This window comes from Crocodylus siamensis, chromosome 7, assembly GCF_052110815.1.
Source record: "Crocodylus siamensis isolate JL-2025a chromosome 7, ASM5211081v1, whole genome shotgun sequence".
NCBI classification, from domain to species: Eukaryota; Metazoa; Chordata; order Crocodylia; family Crocodylidae; genus Crocodylus; species Crocodylus siamensis.
This window is the reverse complement of record NC_143401.1, coordinates 3,985,656-4,007,500: the sequence shown is the minus strand read 5'-3', so window position 1 is coordinate 4,007,500 and position 21,845 is coordinate 3,985,656. Positions and strand designations below refer to the sequence as shown.

Below are 21,845 nucleotides of genomic sequence, written 5' to 3'. Positions count from 1 at the left end.
GAGTTTCGAGCAAGCAGAATCAAAAAAAAAAAAAAAAGTTTAGAAAATATTATAAGAACTCTTAGCACTGTAGTAGTTGGTGTGTTAAAGTCAAGGCCCTCAGGTCACCTGATAGCAGCTGCACAAGCCAAAAATATTTATGAAATCCACAAAGGATTAACAGGCCACTTTGAATGTTTTCATAAGGCACGAGAGAAAATTGTTAATATGATAGAGCTTATTGATACAAAATCATTAGAGAGAGTTTTTAAAAAATAGTCCTTGAGTTACACCTATTTTAGCCCCCGTGGTAGTTATAAGCTAAATTTTAATATGAGCTGTATGTTGTTTTTTTCAAATAACCTGCTTCTCTTCCTGTCATATCTCTTTGCAGAATCCAGATTCCAAAATGATGCAAATCAACCTGACTGGGTTTTTGAATGGAAAAAATGCTAGAGAGTTCATGGGTGAACTGTGGCCACTGCTGCTAAGTGCACAAGAAAACATAGCTGGTATTCCCTCTGCTTTCCTGGAGCTGAAGAAAGAAGAGATAAAACAAAGACAGGTAGAATTTTAATACACCTATTGTAGGAATTGCAAGAAGGTTGCTTGTGTATGTTTTTATTTGCTGCCAGGTATTAGAATTGCCAGAAGCTTGCCCTTTTCAGAGCTCTTCCATTTTGGTAGGAAATGTGTCACTTCTGTAATTATTATATATGTGTTTTTAGTGCATTGAAAAAATGTACTCATTTCCACACACAAACTGAAGTTTAATTTTTATATGATAGAAAAAAAATGAAACCATATCCCAGTGTGAAAGCCATATCCCAAAGAAGAGCAGAGAGAATTTAATGTAACTTTTGCAACTACATCTATATTTTATTCAGTGTAGTTGTTGGATCCTAATTTGCTTTGTATTCATTGTTATATTAATGTCAACTTGAGATCTGTGTTGCTTAAACTAGCTGGCACCTAAGGAACAGTGTTGCAAATTTGAATGAATCTTTTCAAAGTCAGCTGGGCATAGTAGTGTATGAAGTGCTAATAATATCTCATTTTTAGGTGGTTGGTTTCCAAGATAAAATACAATAAATATTTAATTTCATAAAACACTGTGGGACTGACTCTTTGAAGTGGTGTTTTCAGTTATCTTATGGTATTTCTTCCGGGCTAGACTTCTGAAAAGTTACTTCTTGTGCCCTATTTTGCATTCTGACTATTCCAGCTTAGCTGACATTCATTTACATACTAATAGTTTGAAGTAGGCATTTTACAATTTGGCTTATACTGACTAGCTGGGGGAAAACAATCTGTTGATATTTAATGACGTTTAGTTTAGTACCATTCTTGTACTTGGCTGCTAAGTCAGCATAGTGTGTTAAATGCTCTGTGTGCTGTCCAGAGCCTCAGGTGCATTTGTCGTGTTATATATGCCCTTTCATCTCTACAAAAAGCAAGCGTGCATATGTTCTTGCCATCTATAGCACCAGAAAGATGGTGGATCTGCCACAAACTGGTTGCTATTTTTAACAGGAACTTTTTGTCAGAGTTTCATAGTTAGTAGGGTCAGAAGGGACCTGAGCACATCATCAAGTCCAACCCCCTGCCATTGGTCATGTTTGTAGCAGTGCATGTAACATGTGGACAGTTGTGTCTAGCATGCAGGGGGTCTCTTGTTCCCCCAGTATTCCACTGTGCTCCACTTTCCTTCCCTCCTGCCCTTCCCCAGGGTGGGGTGAGAGGGAGTGTAGCTGTCCCCCTGACAGCCTACAGGGGAAGAGCTGCAGCCCAATCAGGACCTGACCAGAGGGCTCTGAAGTGTGTAAGCCGCCCATAGCACTGTAATTTCTGTAGAGCTACAAAGCCTTGAAGCTGCGTTATGTGCCTTTCCTTTTGCTGAATATGTGTAATTTACACGGATTTATGAAACAGCTGTAAGTGTTTGTTTTAACACAAGTTTTTGGTTGCTTAAAACAAATGTTTATGGTAATTTCTGTGTGGTGCTTCTCAATTAAGTACCTAATATACTCCTAATTTAGATTGAGCAAGAGAAGTTGGCTTCTATGAAGAAGCAAGATGAGGACAAGGACAAGGATAAGGACAAAGACAAGAGGGACAAGGAAGACAAAGACAGCAGAGAAAAAAGGGAGAGATCCAGAAGCCCAAGAAGGTTGTATTTAATACAGTGGTTGTATTTAATAGAGTGGTCACTTAAATATACCAATAATGCAAATTGTACAAATCCTACATGTTTACAACCAGTCCAACTTATTACCGTACATTAATAGAAGATAAATGACTGGAATAGTGGCATAAGCAATGTTTGTAATTGTAAGGATGTTGCATTGTCACAGTGAGGGCCATTTTCAGTGATTAATAGCTTTTGTCCAGATTTTCTGTTAACTGCAACTGATTTCAGTCTAAACTTAAATGCTATAAAAACCAAAAATCCAGAATAATTCTGCATTTTGTTTGTACAGTGAGTAGAGAGTATGGCTGTAACATATATGGAATTTAATTTTTTTAAGTGTGTTCCTGAAAGGATGCAGGATTTGAATGTGAATTCTTCTTCTTAGACGCAAATCAAGATCTCCTTCCCCTAGAAGGAGATCGTCCCCTGTCAGGAGAGAGAGAAAACGCAGCCATTCTCGATCCCCTCATCACAGAACTAAGAGCCGTAGCATCACCCCTGCACCAGAAAAGAAAGAGGAGACTCCAGAGCCAGAGCCTTCTGTAAAAGCAAAGGAAACTTTGATTCAAGAGGCAACCTCAACTAGGCAAGTACCAGAGTTGATTTTTACCTTGGAATTAATTTACCATAGGGAATTGTTATTGTTCTGTAGAGTAATGGAGTAATTTTAGATCTCGATGCTAGAATTGTAATGTAGAAAACAGCTACACATCAAAGGATTAGCCACTTTTTATATGGTGTATGAATTTGCAAACGTCCTCAAAAAGATTTATTGCCATGTGGAATACTTGAGAGAGAATCTCTGGAAAAACAGACTGTTTCACTGATACTTAGTTGCATTATTCTAGCTGTGTCCTTTCCTTTATCAATATTCATTTAGCTTATTTCATTTTCCTTCTAAGTGTTGCAAGACTTGAGTTCTAAGTAATGGATATTATCATAAGCATCATCCCAGAGATACTGATCTTTTTTTTTTCCCCCCAATGCTTTCTATTTGGTTATTATTCAATTCCATTCTTCAACATTTTTGTGTTCCCCTGAAATTAATGTGTGACCTACATATATTGTTCTAATAACCTTTTGGCAGAAAGTAAATACTTACTTTGGACCATAAGTTGTCTAATTACACAGTGGAATTTTAATGGGATAAGGGATGTCCACTGAGTGTGTCGTTCATGATGATCCTTATGAGTGAGAGCACTGGCAGAGGTTGTTTACAAATGTAATGAACATTTTTACACATGGTACACATTTATATTGTAGGCTTTTTAATTTAACAGTGATATCCTAAAAGCTCCTAAACCTGAGCCTGTACCAGATACTAAAGAAACTTCTCCAGAAAAAAGTTTAAAGAAAGAGAAAGAGAAAGAAAAAGAAAAAGAGAAGCCTCGTCAGAGATCACCATCTCGGTCCAAGTCAAGGTCACGGTCAAGGTCTCGGTCCCCTTCTCATTCCAGACCAAGAAGGCGTCATAGATCAAGGTCAAGGTAAAGTGAATTCTGTCTTTGAAAATAAAACAATAGGAGCTGAATCAATTTTATTATATTTTCCCATTTACACAACTTATGGAGTTATTGCCAAAAATAATTATAAAAATACCACCATGGTATTCTCCTTAGATTACCAAAAATTTTTAGTGAGATGTGAGACCTCATGTCTTAAAATATCACTCAGGCTAGGAAAGGTTACTTAATCCTGAATATGGCATACAGCAGCTGCTGGCAATTTTACAATCTTCTTCTAAAAATATTTGGATTTTAATTTCTCCTTTGGACTGCTCAGCTTATCAGAGTTTTTAGTGGAATTTGACATCCTTGATATGGCTGAAAGGCAACACTTTTATTACAGTAAAAACATAGCTTTGTGTGATGTGTGTGTTATAAAGCAGCTTCCCTCTTGATTTCTTGTAAATCAAGCTACCTACAGTCAGTAAATCGTAGGAAGTTGCTGTTCATTGAATTTTTGATTGTGACAGGTCTTACTCCCCTAGAAGGCGGCCAAGCCCAAGACGACGGCCCTCTCCCAGGAGAAGAAGCCCTCCAAGGCGAATGCCTCCACCACCCAGACACAGAAGAAGCAGATCCCCAGTGAGACGGTACAAGTCCTTTTTTTTCAGAAAAGGTTTTTGAAAGGTTGTCACAAGGGGGGGCGGTGCGAAACGGGTCCTATTCAATTTGGATTTGGCCCAAATCAGGGACAGTGGTTCGGATTCAATTTCAGATTGCTGTCCCTGATTCAGTTTGGCTGAATCTGAAGATTCGGTGCTGATTCAGCAATTTGGTCACAGACACAGCTTTAAATTGTTTTTTCTATATACCTTGAGGTAGCAGATGCGGCTCATGATTGTTGCAGTGCTGGGGCAGATGGAGCATCCTGCAGGAGTGCAGGGGGCCGCCCGCATGCTCATCGGCAAACCCAGTACTTCCACTCCACTTCTGGGTCTGCCGGGGAGCATGCTGGGGGCCCCCCCCCGCATCTCCCTAGCTCAGCGATTGGCTGTGGGGGGGCCCCGGGTGTCCCTCCAAACCCAGGAGGCACCAGTCACTGAACCGGGGGGGAGCCCAGCATGCTCCCCAGTGGACCCAAAAGTAGACCAGAAGTGTTTCTGGTCCACTTCTGGTTCTGCTGCCAAGCATGCTGGCGATGACGACCCCCCCCCCCCCCCCCCCCCCCCCCCAAATTCCTGTGGGACGCTCCATGTGCCCCAGCATCGTAGTGTTCATGAACCACCTGGTACCTTGAGGTACGAAGGAAAAACAGTTAAAGCTGGGTCTATATTCAAATTGCCGAATCGATTCGGAGGGTTCCTATTCGATTCGGAGAGATTAATGGGTTTCCTGATTCGATTCAGAATTGGAGATTTGGCCATCAAATCAGGCCAAATCTCTGCTGAATCAAATCAGTAACTGAAGCTTCGTGCAGCCCTACCCTTCAGTCATTACTTCATTGCACATGATTCACTCTTGGGATGATGCAGTTGAAGTTTCAACTACTTTTCTTTTATAAAACTGGCTTTTTAAGAACTTGGTTCAGTCTCTTCTTAGTGGTCCTTTTGCTCAGTGTTGCTAGGAATTTACTCCTTTGCTACCCTTTAAACAATCGTAGTAGCAAAAAAATATTATTGTTCCTGCTGCTGTGCGCATCAGACTTTCACAGTAGTGGGAAAATAGTAAACTTTGGTTTTCAGCAGACGTAAGAATGATAGTAATATTTTCTTTGGAGTTTTGAGCCTTGTTTTCCTTAGTTTCTCATATTTTTTTAAGTTTGTTTAAAAAAAAAGTTCCAGACTTACAATTACTGTAAAAATAACAAAACTTTATTTTACAAGTTGTACAAGTATACCTTTTCAGCATGTTTTCTCGCTCAAGATAGGGTTTCTTTTTTTCAGGTTCTCAGCAATTCTGCTGCCAAAGGTAGATTCTGCAGGTACACAATTGCAACAGAACTTGCCACAAATTTTGCCGCAGAATTCTAGAGACCCTATCTTTTTGAGTTTTTATGTTTAACAAGTCTGAATATAAACAGTTTCAAATTTTAACTTGCCTGACAGAATTTTTTGCTTCCTGGTATTAAATTTTTCTATAAGCATTTTTTAAATTGGTTCTTAGCAATATAAGTCTATTGAATAGATTGCTTTTGAGGTCCAGTAGATCCAGTTCTCCTATGGAAGTTTCAATGATTGAGAAATTGGAGCCTAAATAAAACTAATGTCTCCAAAAAAAAGCTCAGCATTTTTTGCAGTTTTGCAGAAAGAAAACTAAAAGGTATTACTAACAAATTGTTTGCATGCACTTTTGTAGTTTGAGTTTAGTTGCCTTTACAGAGCAAATATATGGAGTATTTGCCAGTTCATTTTGGAAGTACTGTTGTATTTCTTGATAAAAAAATGCTTGCACATGAGTGAAGTCCTATATTAACACTTGCACACTTCAAACAGTGGTATTAATCAGAACCTAATAATAACTTTGAATTTGCAGGAGAAGAAGGTCATCGGCATCTATATCTGGAAGTAGCTCGTCTTCCTCCTCTTCGCGTTCGCGATCACCACCAAAGAAACCACCAAAAAGAATAGTATCCAGTCCTCCTCGTAAGACGCGTAGACTCTCCCCTTCTGCAAGTCCTCCAAGGCGGAGGCACAGACCGTCCCCGCCAGCGAGTCCACCACCAAAACCACGTAGGTCTCCAACCCCACAACAGACGAATCGTGCAAGAAAAGGCCGTGGCTCTGTTTCTCCAGGCAGAACATCAGGTATGGTCAAATGTGTGCATGTGTTTCTCTTTTCCTCTCCGTTTAATCATTTTGCACTTTTTGATTTATACAGAGTGTATCTACACTATACCTCAGCTGCTGTTGACCATGAAGTAGTGTAAATGTACTCAGCTATTGAGTTTAATGTAGCCTCACATAATAAGGAACTCCATTGTAGGCTATAAAACTCATCTCAAGAACTGAATAAATACTTGGCATAGTTAGCATGCACTGAACTGTGCACTGTGTTTATCACGGCTGTATTGCTAGGAACACTTGATCTAGCTTGAAACTAGGTAACTCAAACAAGTTATCTAGCTGTCCTTTCCTAGCCAAAAAATAGCCTGCCTCAAACTATTGTGTTTTCGGAGTAGAGCAGTTGTTGAACAGACATTTTATTAAATCTGGTCTTTTAATATCAAAACTCTTAATTATGAAATGTATACCGAGATCTTAAAATGACTGTAGTTGAATTAAGTTGGTTAAAATTATGATGAGATGCATTTCCTAAAAGAAAGAATCTCTTCCAAACATGCCTGGTAATTAAACTACAATACAATTCTAGGTCCTTAGTCGCGTGAATAACGTACATGGGTTTTCTGTACTGATATCTGTCGCCGATCACAGTGTAACTTCAGATGTGTAGATGTCCTGGGGTTGCTCGTGCAATAGGAAGCATTCCTGCATCTCCCCAGAGGGTGGCAGCAGTATAGGGAGTGGCCTGCTTGCTCTGAACAAATGACTACCCCAGGATAAATATGGAAAGGCAAAACCTGAGTTAGTGTAATGTACACCTGTAAAATTTTACTACCAGTTCTTCCAAGGGTAATTCTCCACTAGACTGACTGAAGCTAACTCAGTTTTGAATTTTGCATAGTTGTTCTCAGTGGCAAATGACAGAACAAAGAGCAGTGGGCTCAGGTTGCAGCAGGGGAAGTTTAGGGTAGATATTGGGAAGAATTTTCTCACTAGGAGGGTAGTAAAGCTCTAGAACAAGTTACCCAGAGGTGGTAGAAGCTCCATCCTTGGAGGTTTTCAAAACCTGGCTAGACAAAGCTTTGGCCAGGATGATCTAGTTGCGATGGTCCTGCTTTGAGCAGGGGGTTGGACTCAATGTGACCTCCTGAGCCCCTTCTGACCGTAATTTTCTATGATTCTGTGTGTTCACTACTTCTCTACGTGTGTACATGGCCCTAATTACCAGAGATCCAGGCTTTCTGTTTCCCACAAAAATGGAGTAAAATGCAGACTTTTCCTCCCTTACTGGAGTCAAATGTGGATTTCTCATTTTAGCAGAGAAACCTGTGGATTTTGCAGTTTTGCAGTGAGCCCTCTGCAGGCTGGTGTTGAGGCCTCCATAGGGAGGGAGTTGGGCAGAGCTGTGGCTGCTGCCCAGCTGGGCAGTGTGTGGGGCTTGAGGCCCTGGGGCCTCAAAGAACCCCTGTGTGGCATGGGACAGGGCTGCGGGTGGCTTGGTCAGGGGGTGGGGCTGGCTCCCCACCACTGTGCACACTCCCAGGGGGCACCAGCAGGGCTGTGGGGGGAGCTTTTATTTTAATCGTGGATTTTTGGGGTCTTATCAGAGAATTTGGGACTTTTTTAAATGGGGGGTGGGGGGAACCAGGATCCCTGCTGCTTACACTAATACAGATGTTTCATCTGTCTAGAATCCTAGACTGCATTCTCATAATATTAGTAAATTTGTGTGACTAGGAAAGAACATTTTAAACTTCTCAGTTTACTGTAATTTGAGACATCAGTAATGTAGTTAATACACTTCTGTTTAAAAATGCAATCTTTTTTTTTAATTACAAAATCTGGGAGGAGAGTCTATAAAGTAACTCCAAGAATTGATAGGCCTAAGATGGAAACTGCCATATGTTTATGAAAATGTAATTGCATCCTTGAATGTGAATGCTGAAGTGTGTGAGGGTTTTTTTTTTGTCTTGTTTGCAAATCATAGTTAATCAGCTTTTTCCTGTGTGCTATTTTTTTTGTCTTCTAGCACCTAAACATAAGAATCCTGAGAAAAGAGAGTCTCCATCACCAGCACCAAAGCCTAGGAAAGTAGAATTGTCTGAATCAGGTAAAGTTCTCATTTACAATGATTTTTCTTTTAAGTGGCATTAAAATCATAAAGAATCATGGTCTGTTTCTTGTAGTTGTTGGGACTTACTGGCATTTAAAGCAAGAGTTATCAAGTACTCATAAGGCAAATAGGGTGACCATTTTTCTGAACTCTTCCATAGGCTGTTTCAAAAACATCAGCCAGAACAAAAAATACAAAGATTAATTTTAAATATGTAGACAATAAAGATTACACATGATCTATTGTAGTTTTACAAATAAATATTTTATTTGACTTAGTAACTTCTATGTAAGCTGAAATGTGGTTTTCAAATGTACATATATTTTTCAGAAGAAGATAAAGGTGGTAAAATGGCTGCTGCAGATTCTGTGCAGCAGAGACGTCAGTACAGAAGGCAGAACCAGCAGTCTTCATCTGGTACACCATTACTTTGTAATTCTAATAAGATACTTTTAATTAACTTTATTCCGAACACTATTTAATTTAATTCTTTCAGTAGTACCTAAATCATGCTTAAAATGTTATATAATTGGTGCATGTGACAATTAAGTTATAATTTTTGTGTTCAATTTGCTTCATTTACCATAATGAGAAACTTTATTTCCTAATTAAATATGCCAAGAAAATAAGAAAGCAAAGTTTAGGAAAGTTGCACTGTGTATTTGTTGTCATGTTCATATCTTTAAAAGTTTTGTAAACTTAACTAGTATCTGCTGTCAGAAGGGTTGTTTTTCAAGATTCAGTTCTCGTCTACTTGTGTTGAGTGGCTCTTTAGCTCATAGTCTGCTTCACATTTCTTCTCAGAAGTCCGTTTTGTGTCTGGGTTCATGGCTAGCCTTTTAAATTATTCTCATAATAAGAGCAATTCTGTTACTGCAGATTGAGGGCCTATTAACATACTGCTGAGGGCAAACTCATTTAGCTCATCCTTTGAGTTTTCAGCAATTTATGGGTACATATCTTGTGTTCTGCAACAGGTACCTTTAAATTGAAGCCTTTTAGCATATACATTTCTATGAGTTTACTTAAAGAACTTTTAAACCAGTTATTAAATTATTCCAAGGTTGGCTTTAGCTCTTTATGGGAGAGGATTATCTGTTTAAAAAAGTATTATGAAAGAGAATATATTCCCTTTGACAGACATAAATTAGACTTAGGTCTTGTTGACACTTAACAATTCATTCAAAAACAAAATTTTAGTTCAACTAGTGCAGGTTTGTTTTGGCAGCCCCTAAAACGGACTTGCAGTGAAGAGAGGTTTGTTTTGAAATTGTGGGTTTTATCGTGCTGTCCTGGTACTACTTTCCACCATGCTGTGATGGTGTCTGCAAGTATAAAAAATAAATAAGTAACACGGCAAGAAAAGGGTTTGCTTTAAGAATAAAGCCATATCTATTGTTCAGCTATTAATTGTGCGAGAATAAATTGTGAAACAATTTTCAGTGATAAATTCTGTATTTATAGACTCTGGTTCATCGTCTTCCTCTGAAGAGGAACGACCTAAAAGATCAAATGTAAAGAATGGTGAAGTGGGTAGGCGCAGGCGACACTCGCATTCACGGAGTCCGTCACCTTCTCCGCGAAAACGGCAAAAAGAGTCCTCCCCTCGGTAAGCTTTTTTTTTTTTTTTCACTTCTGCACAATAGATAGATACAAGCATAGCAGAGGTATGCGAAACAGGCCCTGTTCAATTTGGATTCGGCCCGAATCGGGGACAGTGATTCGATTTGATGATTTGGATTCGATTTGGCCAAATCTGAATCTTAAGATTTGATGCTGATTCAGAGAATCGGCGATTTGGCCGTAGACACAGCTCTAAATGTTTTTTCTATGTACTTTGAGGTATCAGCACTGTTTGTGAATGCTGAGATGCTGGGGCGCATGGAGCATCCCACAGGAGTGCAGGGGGGCCCCACACATGCTTGAGGGCAAATCCAGAAGTACATTGGAAATGCTTTCTGTCCATTTCTGGGTCTACTGGGGAGCGTGCAGGGGGGGCCCTCCCTGTGACCCAGCGCATCCCCCCCGGCTTGGTGATTGGCCGCAGGGGGATCCCGGGTGCCTCCCAGACACAGGAGGCACCAGTGCTGGGGGCGGGGGCCCTGGTGCACTCCTGGGCAGAGCTGGAAGTGCTTCTGGTCCACTTCTGGGTCTGCTGCCATGCATGCTGGGGAGCCCCCCCCAACTCCTGTGGAACGCTCCATGCACCCCAGCATCACAGTATTCACAAGCCCCTGGGTACATTGAGGTATGTAGAAAAAACTTTTAAAGCTGTGTCTGTGTCCGAATCTCTCCAAATGGATTCAAAGGGGTCTGATTTCGATTCAGAAAGATTAAAGGGTCTCCTGATTCAATTCGTATTTGGAGATTTGGCCACTGAATTGGGCCGAATCGAATTGGGGACTGAAGCTTCACAGGGCCCTAATATATTGATACATATGCCATAGCTTAAAAATGAGCTGTTCCTTTGTGTTACATTTACATGTATTGTTTGCAGACTCTCAGCAGAAATAGGGGGTGGGGCACTGGGATAATTACTGTCCATATGTTGTACAGCCTGAATAAAAGGTGGTCTTTACACATGTTTTAGATCTTGGGGATGAAAGCTAAAACCTTGATACCAGCAGTAGGCTTCCTGTATAATGCTAGGATCTGGTCTAAAATCTATCAGAGTCATTGACTTCTGTTGGTTTTAGACCCCCATCCCTACAGTTTAATATTAGGAGCTAGTACAGCAGGATTAACTTGATCTGGGCCTTGAAACTTATGAGTTATGTTTGTATTTGCCTGAGTTATGTTTGTCTGTGGCAAACGGAAATTTTGACTTTTGTTTTTTCTCTGCTGCTGTCAGGATGCAGATGGGAAAGAGGTGGCAATCACCAGTGATTAAAAGGTTGGTTAGAAATTAATCTGTTAATTAGAGTTTCATAAATTTAAGATTCTTTAGACAAGCCATACTTTTGTCACAGATGGTGAGCACAGCTTCCCTTTCCCCTGCTCAACTTGCAGGAAGATAAATCAGATAAGAAGATAATTGGCCAAGGAAATTCCAGCTGTCCACTTCCACAGTTTTTTAGTTTTTTGCAAGTGAAATTTTAACATCCTCTGTATTTCCCTAGTTAATAACAATTTTTGTAATTGGTGAAATAAGATCCAGTAAGAGGTTCTTACCTGCACTGCTATTAAAAACTGTTTCAGTAAATTGCTTCTCTTAGGCGATGTAGCTTGCTTGATTCTTTTCATATGCTACTGAAGCATTTATGAATGCTATGGGAAGGTAGCTTTCTTATTGCCACTACTAACCAAAAAGTAATTACAGCATAAGATGTGTCCTTTCTGAGCCAGATTGTAACTAATTTCTTCCTTTAAATGCTGAGCGTGCCTGTTTGAATTTGCCAGTCTTCAAAAGATGGTGCATAAACTCCTTGAATTTGAGTACAATTTCCATGATTTTAAATGAGAATAAATTCAGCCAAGGTCTCTGCATCTGTGTAAACTATGTTCCTAGTCTTAGTTATTCTCCATATTAAGTGTTGAAGGTGTGACTAGATAGTATTATTGGTTTGACCATGATGCTTGAAAACAAATGGGTATTCTTTAACTCATGTGAATTCAAGTATGTGGTTTCATGAACAAAGTTTAGTTGTGAAGCATCTAATACCCTTATTTTTTCCACAGCGGTATATTTGAATTACATCTTAACCAGCAGGTTATATTCAATGAATGTCTTGTTTGTTCAAAGCTGTCCTGCTGTAACTTTTTTGTCACTGGTCTATCTTTGCATTTTTATTTAACTTGAGTCATGGAAAAGCTGTATTTTTCTTGCACAAAATAAGCCGATTGAGCTTTTCTGGTGTTCTGGAAGGACTGTATTTGGCACACTTTTCCTCCTTAGAAATAACTTGCCAACCTTTTTCTTTAAAGCATAAAGAACCTAGTTTCTGCTCCAAATATTTTACATTAACAAAGGTAGTACTTCAGTCCCTCTTCTTTTTCTATTTTTCCCTTTGGCTGCACTCGCTGCAGTATCTAGTTTGGTAGTACGCATTTCTTCTTGGAATTGGTTGATATCTCTGTGCCTCTGAATTTGTAAACCATTTAGGTATCCCAGTTCAATAATAAATATTTTCTTAGTCTCAGTTTTAAAAGCTTGTATGATAAGGCAAATACTACAGCTTTCATACCATGCTCTTGTGAAACTTGGCAGTTTCCTTTTGGTGGACATAATCATTATTAGATAATATTAATATTGTAATAGAATCCCCTTTGGAAGAAGTGTTTGAAATAGGTAAATTTTGCATAGTTTTTGGGGATAATGACAACAGCTGGAAAAATTTAAGCCATCGGATATTAGAGTCTTTTAAGCAACTCTTCTCTCATTATAGTAGGAGGAGAAGAAGTCCATCACCACCTCCGGCTAGAAGACGGCGCTCACCTTCCCCAGCCCCTCCACCTAGACGGCGCAGATCACCTTCATTACCTAGGCGAAGGTAACTATTGAACTGCATGGATTGCTTTCTATTATATGGTGTTTGTAGAGCTATATAACTATGTACTAAAAGAAGGAATACAACGATTTATGCAACTGATGCCTTTAACACAAATCTTTTCATGGGAATTCTTTTTTTTTTATTAGTTTTATTTTCTTTGGGTGTGGTTTAGTTGGCAAAGTCCTAAGTGTAGCAAGCAAGTGCTCTCATTTTCTAATATGGAAATAACTGTTAACATTTGAGGTATGCTCCAATGTTCTTAACTAAATACTGTTTAAGAATATTTTAAAAGTGGACCATGGGAGTAAAATCTTTCCTTTGATCCAAGTGCATTTCTCTTGCTACCATACACAGCTTCTAAACTTGTTTTTTTAGGTCTCCATCGCCACCTCCACGCAGACGTTCGCCTTCTCCCAGAAGATACTCTCCTCCAATACAACGACGATACTCTCCTTCTCCTCCCCCAAAGAGAAGAACCAGTTCTCCCCCTCCCCCTCCAAAGCGAAGAGCATCTCCTTCACCGCAGTCGAAACGCAGAGTCTCACATTCTCCTCCACCAAAACAAAGAAGTTCTCCAGCTGCAAAGAGACGTTCCCCATCTCTATCTTCCAAGCATAGGAAGGGATCTCCCCCCAGCAGGTCTAATCGTGAAACCCGATCCCCCTTACAAAACAAACGGCATTCACCTTCACCACGGCCTAGAGCTTCCCATACTTCTGCAAGTCCACCACCACTGCGAAGGGGAGCTTCATCTTCACCCCAGAGAAGGCAGTCTCCATCTCCAAGTACTCGACCCATCAGAAGAGTGTCAAGAACCCCAGAACCCAAGAAGACAAAGTAAAAAAATAAAATAAGTTGGCTTATAGATATGGAAAGTAAAAATAGTTAAAGCAAGAGAAGAGCCACCCATGGCTCTGTCCCGATCCTAGCCCCAGGGTCCCATTTGCCATCCTGGCTGGGCAGTGCCTACTGCTGCCTCGGCCCCACTCCCTCCCTCACTGTGGGCCTTGATCTGCCCCACACCTCTTGCCCCCCAGACCACCAGCAGGGCACTGCTCTCCAAACTGCTGGGCTGAATTCCTGGCTGCCTCCATGCTGCAGCTGCCTGCATGCACGCGACATTTATATGTGGCGTTATCAGCTATACCAGCAAAAAAAAAAAGCCAATAGTCAATAATGTTAATTTTCCTTTTATCAGTACTGATCTGATATGCAACTGATATATTGGTGCACATCTAGCTGTTATCTAGGGAAAGATACTGAGATTCTTGTAAGTCTACTGTATCTTCTTGGTGTGCCATTTTGCTGTGCCTGGTAATGTTTTGGATCTTCCTTTCTGCGATCATTTTGTGATGCTACAGCTAACTGAAGCTGAATTCTAACAGAAGTTAAAGGATTAACCAGAACGTTAATTTGTAAACCTGTAACAATTTGGTAACATTGCCATTGCTAGTTACAGAGAAACGCAATTACTTTGTGTGCATTTGGAATAAAAGCAAAAGCATTTGACTGTAGACTTTTTATTTTTAAGGGCTTCCACACCAAGTCCACAGTCAGCGAGAAGAGTATCGTCATCCAGGTCTGCATCAGGATCACCTGAGCCAGCACCTAAGAAACATCAAGCTCCTCCATCCCCAGCTCGGTCTCGGTCCCCTTCCACTAACTGGTCTCCGCAAGCTGTGAAAAAAGCTAAAAGCCCCACACAGAGTCCATCACCTGCAAGGGTATGTGTTTTTTTTCTAATAAAAATCCTACTGATGTAGAATAGGCATGGAGGGCTTTTGTCAAATGTATGACAAGTTGATCCTGTTAATGCTTGATTGTGGTCCTCGGGCATTTCCAACCCCATTCCATAGTGCATGAAAGTACATTTAAAATTATAGGATAGTAAAGGCTGTTCCATTTTAAAATAAAAGTTTTTCATTTGGTCTAAAATGCTCTTAACGTTCAGATTTAATCAGTATTTCAGTTTTCGCATTTGCACATACTTTTAAAACAATGTATATAGCCTCAACGATGATGATCAGTGATATAGAGCAACAACCGTACCAGGAGAGACTGAAAGGCTAGGACTCCTCAGCTTGGAAAGAAGGCTGATGGGGGAGATATAACAGAGGTCTATAAAGCCATGCAGGGTGTGAACAAAATGAATAGGCACTGCATTTAAGTTTCAGAACAGTAGAACTAGAGCCACTCACTGGAATTAGGAGATTCATATGAAACAAATAGCAGGGAAGTACTTTTTTACTCGGCATGCAGTTAATGTTTTTATACAATATGATAAAATTATGCACAATTTGTAGGATGTATGTTGTTTTAATGAAATTATTGATATCATTTAAGGTCCCAAATCATAGTGAGGCCACGTTTTACTGGGACCTGTAAAATTTGAGACGATTACTATGCTGAAGACCCTTTGGTTTTAAAAGAAAACATAGAATATAGGCAGAGTAATGGTTCTTGACAACTATTGAAGTCACGTTGCACTTCAAGGGCAAAACATCCATGTGTGGTGCTAGTACAGGGGTTTTCAACCTTTTGTTAATAGGTGTACCTCTGGCGGCCGGATGCGGAGCAAGGGGTGGTAGGGTGGCACACAGTTGGACATGGAGCAGTGGCAGTGTGGGGTGGTGGGAAGTGTCAGTGGCCACCACATGTGAGCTTCCCTCGCCTCCTGCCCACCCGCGTATACCCCCTAGGGGGCCCTTCCAAGTACTCTGGGGGTATGTGTGCCCCTGGTTGACCACCCCTGTGGTAGTAGAAATATTGTCGACTGGCGTCAGGTGGCTAATTGGAGCCTATGGAATTTTATCTCTGGGCAAGCAGTGTGTTCTTGTGCATTGGGCACTGGAATGGAATACAAAAAACCTTTTCAGACTTGCTGTGCTGTACATTAATTGTAAATGGAGTTTAATGTACTTTTTTTTTAATCCCTTTAGTTTTTACCATCTGTGGAACTCTTAGTTGTATTGCTGCAATAAATTGCTTCTAAGCTCTTAATGCATAACAAGCATGTTGCTTCCCAGTGTAGATGATCTTTTTTTTTTTTTTTTTGAGCTTGAATGCTTCTGCTAAGAAATGAGTTTGGTATATATGAGTTACTTGATTTTTTTTTCCCCTGAGTTCATGTTGAGCTTGTGTGGTTTTTTTGTTTTGTTTTGGGTTTTTTTATTTATGCACATAAATTGCACTGACCTGCACAAAAGGATTGATTTGAATCCTTCTAAATAAAGTAAATAAAAAAGCTGACATGCCAGGCATAAAAATCAAATGTATTGCTCTTTTTTACAGAATTCTGATCAGGAAGGTGGGGGGAAGAAGAAGAAGAAAAAGAAGGATAAGAAACACAAAAAGGATAAAAAGCACAAGAAACACAAAAAACACAAGAAAGAGAAGGCTGCTGCAGCAGCTGCTGCTGCTGTAGTGGCAGCTACTACCACATCACCACAGGAGGACAAAGAAGCAGAGACAGAACCTAAAAAGGTAGTCGTGGCCTTTAATGTTGAAATAGCCCCCGAGCCTATGGTTTCAAATGCAATAGAATAACACCTTTAAAGGCCTCGTTATTAATGGGAGGATTGGACAACAGTGTTCAAATTAGTAGGGCCTGTATCAAGCTGCCACTTAGTTCAGATGCCCCTTCATTATCCCAGGTTTGGGATTATAGAGAGATGCTCTTGAATAATTCTGCTTACGGGTGAGTAATTCTAGTTTCCCTTTGTTTCAGTCCTGTGCTTGTGAGAGGCTATTAGTGGACACTGAAAAAAGGGACTGCCAGTATAGATGAGATTGTCAGGGCAGGGAGGTTCAAAAATAGTAAAATTCCCAATTTCTACCCTGGAAAAATGTAATCTATCAGATAAATGCCAGTTTTTTGTATTATTATTTTAAAGGTGATCATTAAAAAAAATTGCCATTTTTCAAATATTAAAAGTACAGGTACACTAAGACTTTAACCGGGTACTGTTTCACAGATGAATAGAGAGATTCTGTTTTGTTCTTAATTCTGTAGGTTGGTTTGTGTATACTTTCTGCTGTATTTGTCCACCAGGTTTTGCACCATTGACATTTTGAATGCAAAATTACCTTTATGTATCTACAGAGAATATAGAAAGCAGCTAAATGGCAAAGACTGTTCATATCTAAAGTCTTTCAGGACCCCAACATGTTTTCTATATAAATATGCACACTTTTTAAGTCCTTCCAGAAATTACACCATCAAGTTGGAACAGATAGTTAACTTTAGCCAATATATTATTTGACGTGCTTCAGACTTCTGATTAAATGACAAGATTCTAGCATGTCAGCTGGCTTAGAGGCAGAAAACTGTAGTGAGATTCTGTGTTACAGTCTGATCTGAAACTGCAGTAAAAATGCTACTATATCAGTACCTAGTGTAGCTGCAGAAATAACTGCTTTATTTTTTTTTACTGTAAGGAGACTGAAAGTGAAGCTGAAGATAATCTGGATGATCTAGAAAAACATCTGCGAGAGAAGGCACTGAGATCAATGAGGAAGGCACAAGTGTCACCACCGTCTTAGGCTGAAACCTTTGATATATGTACATTTTATTTGGTTTGTACTCAGAATTCAATTTCAAATTGCTAAAACGTGTTTGAGCTTTAGAATATAACATTTGTTGTAATTGCTAGGTTGAGGTTCACCATGTAAAAGGGCATGGATTTACATTACAAAAGGCGTCCACAGTGTACTAGTGACATTCTTTCATTGACAGCTGACGTTATTTCATTTAGAGTAAGACATTTTCTTTAGAAGCAGTAAGATTTTTTTTTTTTTATAGTTTTTAAACATTGTTGGCAACTCCACAGTTTCTTTAAAATGACCAAAACCTATACAATATTTACGAAATTCACATTTCGGAGTTTATTGCATCTACTTGCGTTAAACTACCAACCTTTGTGGGTTGTAGATTTACCCAGAAGCAAAACCACTGAATTATCAAAGGTGTACATACAGATATTTTAATGCCATAATCTTTGTTCTTTAATGTTGCCTGTATAGCCTCCATTAAAGTGAATCGAGCATAGAAATTTAGAATTGTACATAAATGAAAGCATATTGTTTGCCAGGACACTGTGGGTTTATATTGATGTAACAAGTTGATTTGGAACACTGGAATTTCATTTGTATTCTTATGTTCTTTTTTTAAAGGGCAGTTTCCATGATCAGCAGTCTCAGAAAAGTTCCTTCAGTTACATATATTTTATTTGTGAGATGATGTCGTTGCCCCATTCATAATTCTTGTCTCGTTGCGGTTCTTCTGAATGATATACTTTCAGAGCTGTGGTCTTTGAAAACCTGGAGAACCTGAACTTTGGATATTGTCATGTTTTCACTGTTTTTTGTTTTTGTTTTTTTTAACTAAAGCTATATAAAGCTTGTGGATTAAACAAAATAAATTTCTAAATTTAAAGCAGTGCTGACTGTTTTTCTACCCAAATTAAAATTGCTACTTCCTCTTGTACAGGATCAACAAAAACATAGATATGGAAAAACTAAAGTGTTCGACATACTGCATTTTGCAAAATGCAGCATTTCTGCTAAGTCCTTTCTTACTGTTGGTAAAAATAACCCCGAATCTGTTAATCGGGGGTCCTATAGGCTGATTTATTTTTTTTGTAAAGCTAGCATAAAATTGATGTGACCAACCTTCTTGTGATGCTTTTTATGTTAAAAAAAATTTGACTTTCAAAATCACTTACTACAGGAAGTAGAATATTGCAAGGTGATGAGAAAATGTAAGATAAAAAAGGAGAAATTTATGTTAATTTTTAGTTTTTAGCTTTACTGCATGCTTACACATGAGTGTTAAGTTAAACATGCAACCCTTGAAATTGGAATGCATTGATGGCACACAGCTTCAAAACTAACTTACTAGATAGTAACTTTGGTTTCAACTAAGACTGTTTAAATACTTTTGCTGTGAATCTCACTTGTGAACAATTTCTTTATTTCATTTTAAGTGTAGATATTTTATGACCTCTTTACTTGAAGTCAGTCTGATTTTCAAAATATATATGATACGCTCTAGATATGTAAAGGTGAGGAAAACCTGCACGTTAACGTTTCTGTGCAAAGCCTTTGTATCTCTTTTAACTGAAGTGCTTTAGCAGGCTGTAACCTTAGTTAACCAACACTTAACTCAAGGGAGCAACAAGTCAACATTTTTGTGGACAAACATGCATTTTAAATGCTTCTGAATTTGATAGTTATGATGTTGGCAGAATATAACCAATACCTACCATGCTAGTCTCAACACTTCATACTACTCCTCCAGTGATGTGCTCCCTGTATGCATAGTATGACCACTCCTAAAAGCTCAGTGATGCTTCCTTCATTCCAGCAAGTATTTAGTAAGCTATTTTTCTCTTTGTGTTTTTCTCCCATCTGGTTTTTTTCATATTCTCCATCTCTTCTAGATCAAAGCCTTTGACAGATTTTAAGTCCTGTTAAATAGCTGGTTCACTCTGCTTAACAAGTGAAAAGTTTGTTTGACTAGGCATATGCTGACTCTGTTTTTCTGTTCCTCCATAACTCCACTAGCGCGTCTTGCTGGGGGGCTTCGCTATTCCTTCTAGGCAGGTGTACCCACATAACACATCCATTTGTTGTCAAAATTGTTGGAGGGTGCCTGAGAGGCACGATTTCAAATAAGGGCAGTAACCATTTACTACCTCCTTTGTCTAGGAAAACGCACTTGACTGTTAGGTTAACCGAACATTTCAGTGTGGCAAACAACTAGTTTGCTGTGGAAAAAACTTTGACCTAATATCTTTCTAAGAAGGTAGGCCAACTTCAGGGCATCTGCTTCTGGTGTTTGTAAATGTGCACAATCAGACTTAGGCCTTGAAATGTTGTAGCTTCCTTTTAAAATAAATATTGAAATAATGAGTTTAGTTTGTAATCCCCTCCTATCCCCCAACTCTCCTTTATTCACTCCTGCGTTTAATTGTGGTATTTCTGTTAACTATATTTTATTCCAAGTTCATTTCCTACAGAATTGTTTGACTTACAGTTTGTCATTTTTAGTTTCCATGTATTTATTTTGGAACCAAGTAATTGTACTGAGCACCTGACTTGCATCACTGAATTCTATTTTACATGCTTTAGAACATGTAGATCACTCCGTCTGTGTCTGAAGCCAACCTTGTCCGATCTGTTCACAGCAGGATCACATCGGTTGCCCTCCAGCCTCTGCTCTTAATTCTGTTTGTAACATTGCAGCTCTTGTTCAGAAAATAGCTATCAGGGATGCTGTGGCCCTGCCGCTTACCACAGTGTTACAAGATTTGCCTGCTAATTGTGTTAGCTTAGCTGCCAGCTCTGTATGCTTGCTTAGGAGTCTCGTTGAACACAGTTATGGTTCTAAAATGGCGGCTTGTTTTTTATAATCGAATTGATAACAATTGAGTTTCTGGAGTAATTAGAATTCATCGCAGAGAAAACAGTTCCAAGTTCCATCGAACGCTCTTAATAGAATGAAAGTCAACTCATTGTAGTAAACCGAAGGATGAAGGTGAGAGTCATGGGGTGTTAATGTTGCATTTAGCAGAAGGAAGAATCGAGCCCTGTAAGATACAGTAGTGGACGCACACGTGCACGCATCTGAAGATTTGAAGGGCCCAGAGGTAAGTTACTTTAAAATATCAGTTGCTTGCTGAGAGAGAGTACTGGTACAGACCAAGTTTGTTAGGATTTATTTTTGTGTGTGAAGTTAATTTATTAGTTTGTTGTTTTGTTGGGGGGTTTTCTGCACAAAGATTCCTGCTGTGGTTGGAAAGCATCTAATGCATGTTGGATGCTAATATAATAAATGAACAACTGTGCCCAGGCAGGGCTCTGCTCAGAGCTATTACTGTACATTTTTGCACATTAAAACTCATTTCTATTCAGCTCCACACAGTCTCTTGGAAATTTAATCTGCTGGAGAGGTCCAGGACTGGAGTAGCAGGGCAGGTGTGAGTTGTTATTAAAGATGCATTGAATTAGGGGTGAGGAGGGGCAGAAGGAGCTTGTTCACTCCCGTGCTAGAGCTCCTTCCCTTTCCTGAGCACCAGATTCCATCATGCTTAAGTATGTGGATTTTGTTGCATTTCAGTAAAGCTCCTTTTTCACAAGTAGATTTCATAAGTGGATGAACAATAAAACTGCCTTTGACTTCAGTAAAGGTGGAATTTGGCCAACAAAGAGCACACTTGGAAAATCCCATGTTCTGCTTCCAGTAACTTGCTCTTTCTTGATTGATTCAGGGCCCAATGTCCTTGGAGGCAATCAACACAAATGCCTTGGCAAGTCCCCTTGATGCTGAATTCCACAGTGGAGTGAAATGGTGTGATAAATGTTAAAGTTACGATTTTGTTGCATTTAAAATGAGCAGCCCAACAATCAATGCCTGGTTGAAGCTGTTTTAATTTGGTTCATGCTGTTGCTGCGATCACAGTTCGCCATAGGATTTTCAGGTTTGACAGTACACAACTGATAGCAGATTTGAGGGCTGGGTGAGAGGAACTGGAGGCTTAACCACTGCACAAAGGAAAAGGAAGATTTTGCACATTTGCAAGCTCCTGCTTGCTTATGCTGAATGGCTTTTTGTGTGTTGATAGGCAAGGATGTCAGGCTAGGGCATGTGTTATGGGGGAGAAGGCTAGTTTGGAGCTGTGTGCTTTTTATCTGAGAGGGATGCAGTATCTGTCTCAAGGGTTTCTTACCAACTTTTCCTCATTCCCATCTGTGAGTATCCCAATGGTTCCACTTGTACCCTTTTTAATGAAGGTAATACTGTTGTCTTTCCCCCCATCTTTTTCCTGCAACAATGAGTAGGCAGGC

General features: G+C 39.5%; 1 protein-coding gene across 11 annotated transcripts in view; it reads left to right on the top strand.

The window, feature by feature from the left end:
- The window catches only part of SRRM1 (serine and arginine repetitive matrix 1), a 25,692-nt gene extending 7,260 nt beyond the window's left edge, over positions 1 to 18,432 (top strand). For 2 of the 11 annotated variants that reach the window (XM_090058339.1, XM_090058349.1), the window contains 15 exons: positions 374 to 544; positions 2,019 to 2,149; positions 2,556 to 2,756; positions 3,451 to 3,657; positions 4,146 to 4,265; positions 6,148 to 6,419; positions 8,425 to 8,505; positions 8,839 to 8,940; positions 9,973 to 10,117; positions 11,360 to 11,401; positions 12,894 to 12,998; positions 13,374 to 13,835; positions 14,530 to 14,722; positions 16,290 to 16,481; positions 17,436 to 18,432. In XM_090058339.1, the coding sequence (XP_089914465.1) occupies positions 374 to 544; positions 2,019 to 2,149; positions 2,556 to 2,756; positions 3,451 to 3,657; positions 4,146 to 4,265; positions 6,148 to 6,419; positions 8,425 to 8,505; positions 8,839 to 8,940; positions 9,973 to 10,117; positions 11,360 to 11,401; positions 12,894 to 12,998; positions 13,374 to 13,835; positions 14,530 to 14,722; positions 16,290 to 16,481; positions 17,436 to 17,540 (2,529 nt within the window). In that variant the 3' untranslated portion in view covers positions 17,541 to 18,432. Of the gene's footprint in view, positions 545 to 2,018; positions 2,150 to 2,555; positions 2,757 to 3,450; positions 3,658 to 4,145; positions 4,266 to 6,147; positions 6,420 to 8,424; positions 8,506 to 8,838; positions 8,941 to 9,972; positions 10,118 to 11,359; positions 11,402 to 12,893; positions 12,999 to 13,373; positions 13,836 to 14,529; positions 14,723 to 16,289; positions 16,482 to 17,435 lie in introns of all 11 variants that reach the window. The other 9 variants (XM_090058347.1, XM_090058348.1, XM_090058340.1 and 6 more) reach the window with 8 other exon arrangements.
- Positions 18,433 to 21,845: the final 3,413 nt, after the last annotated feature.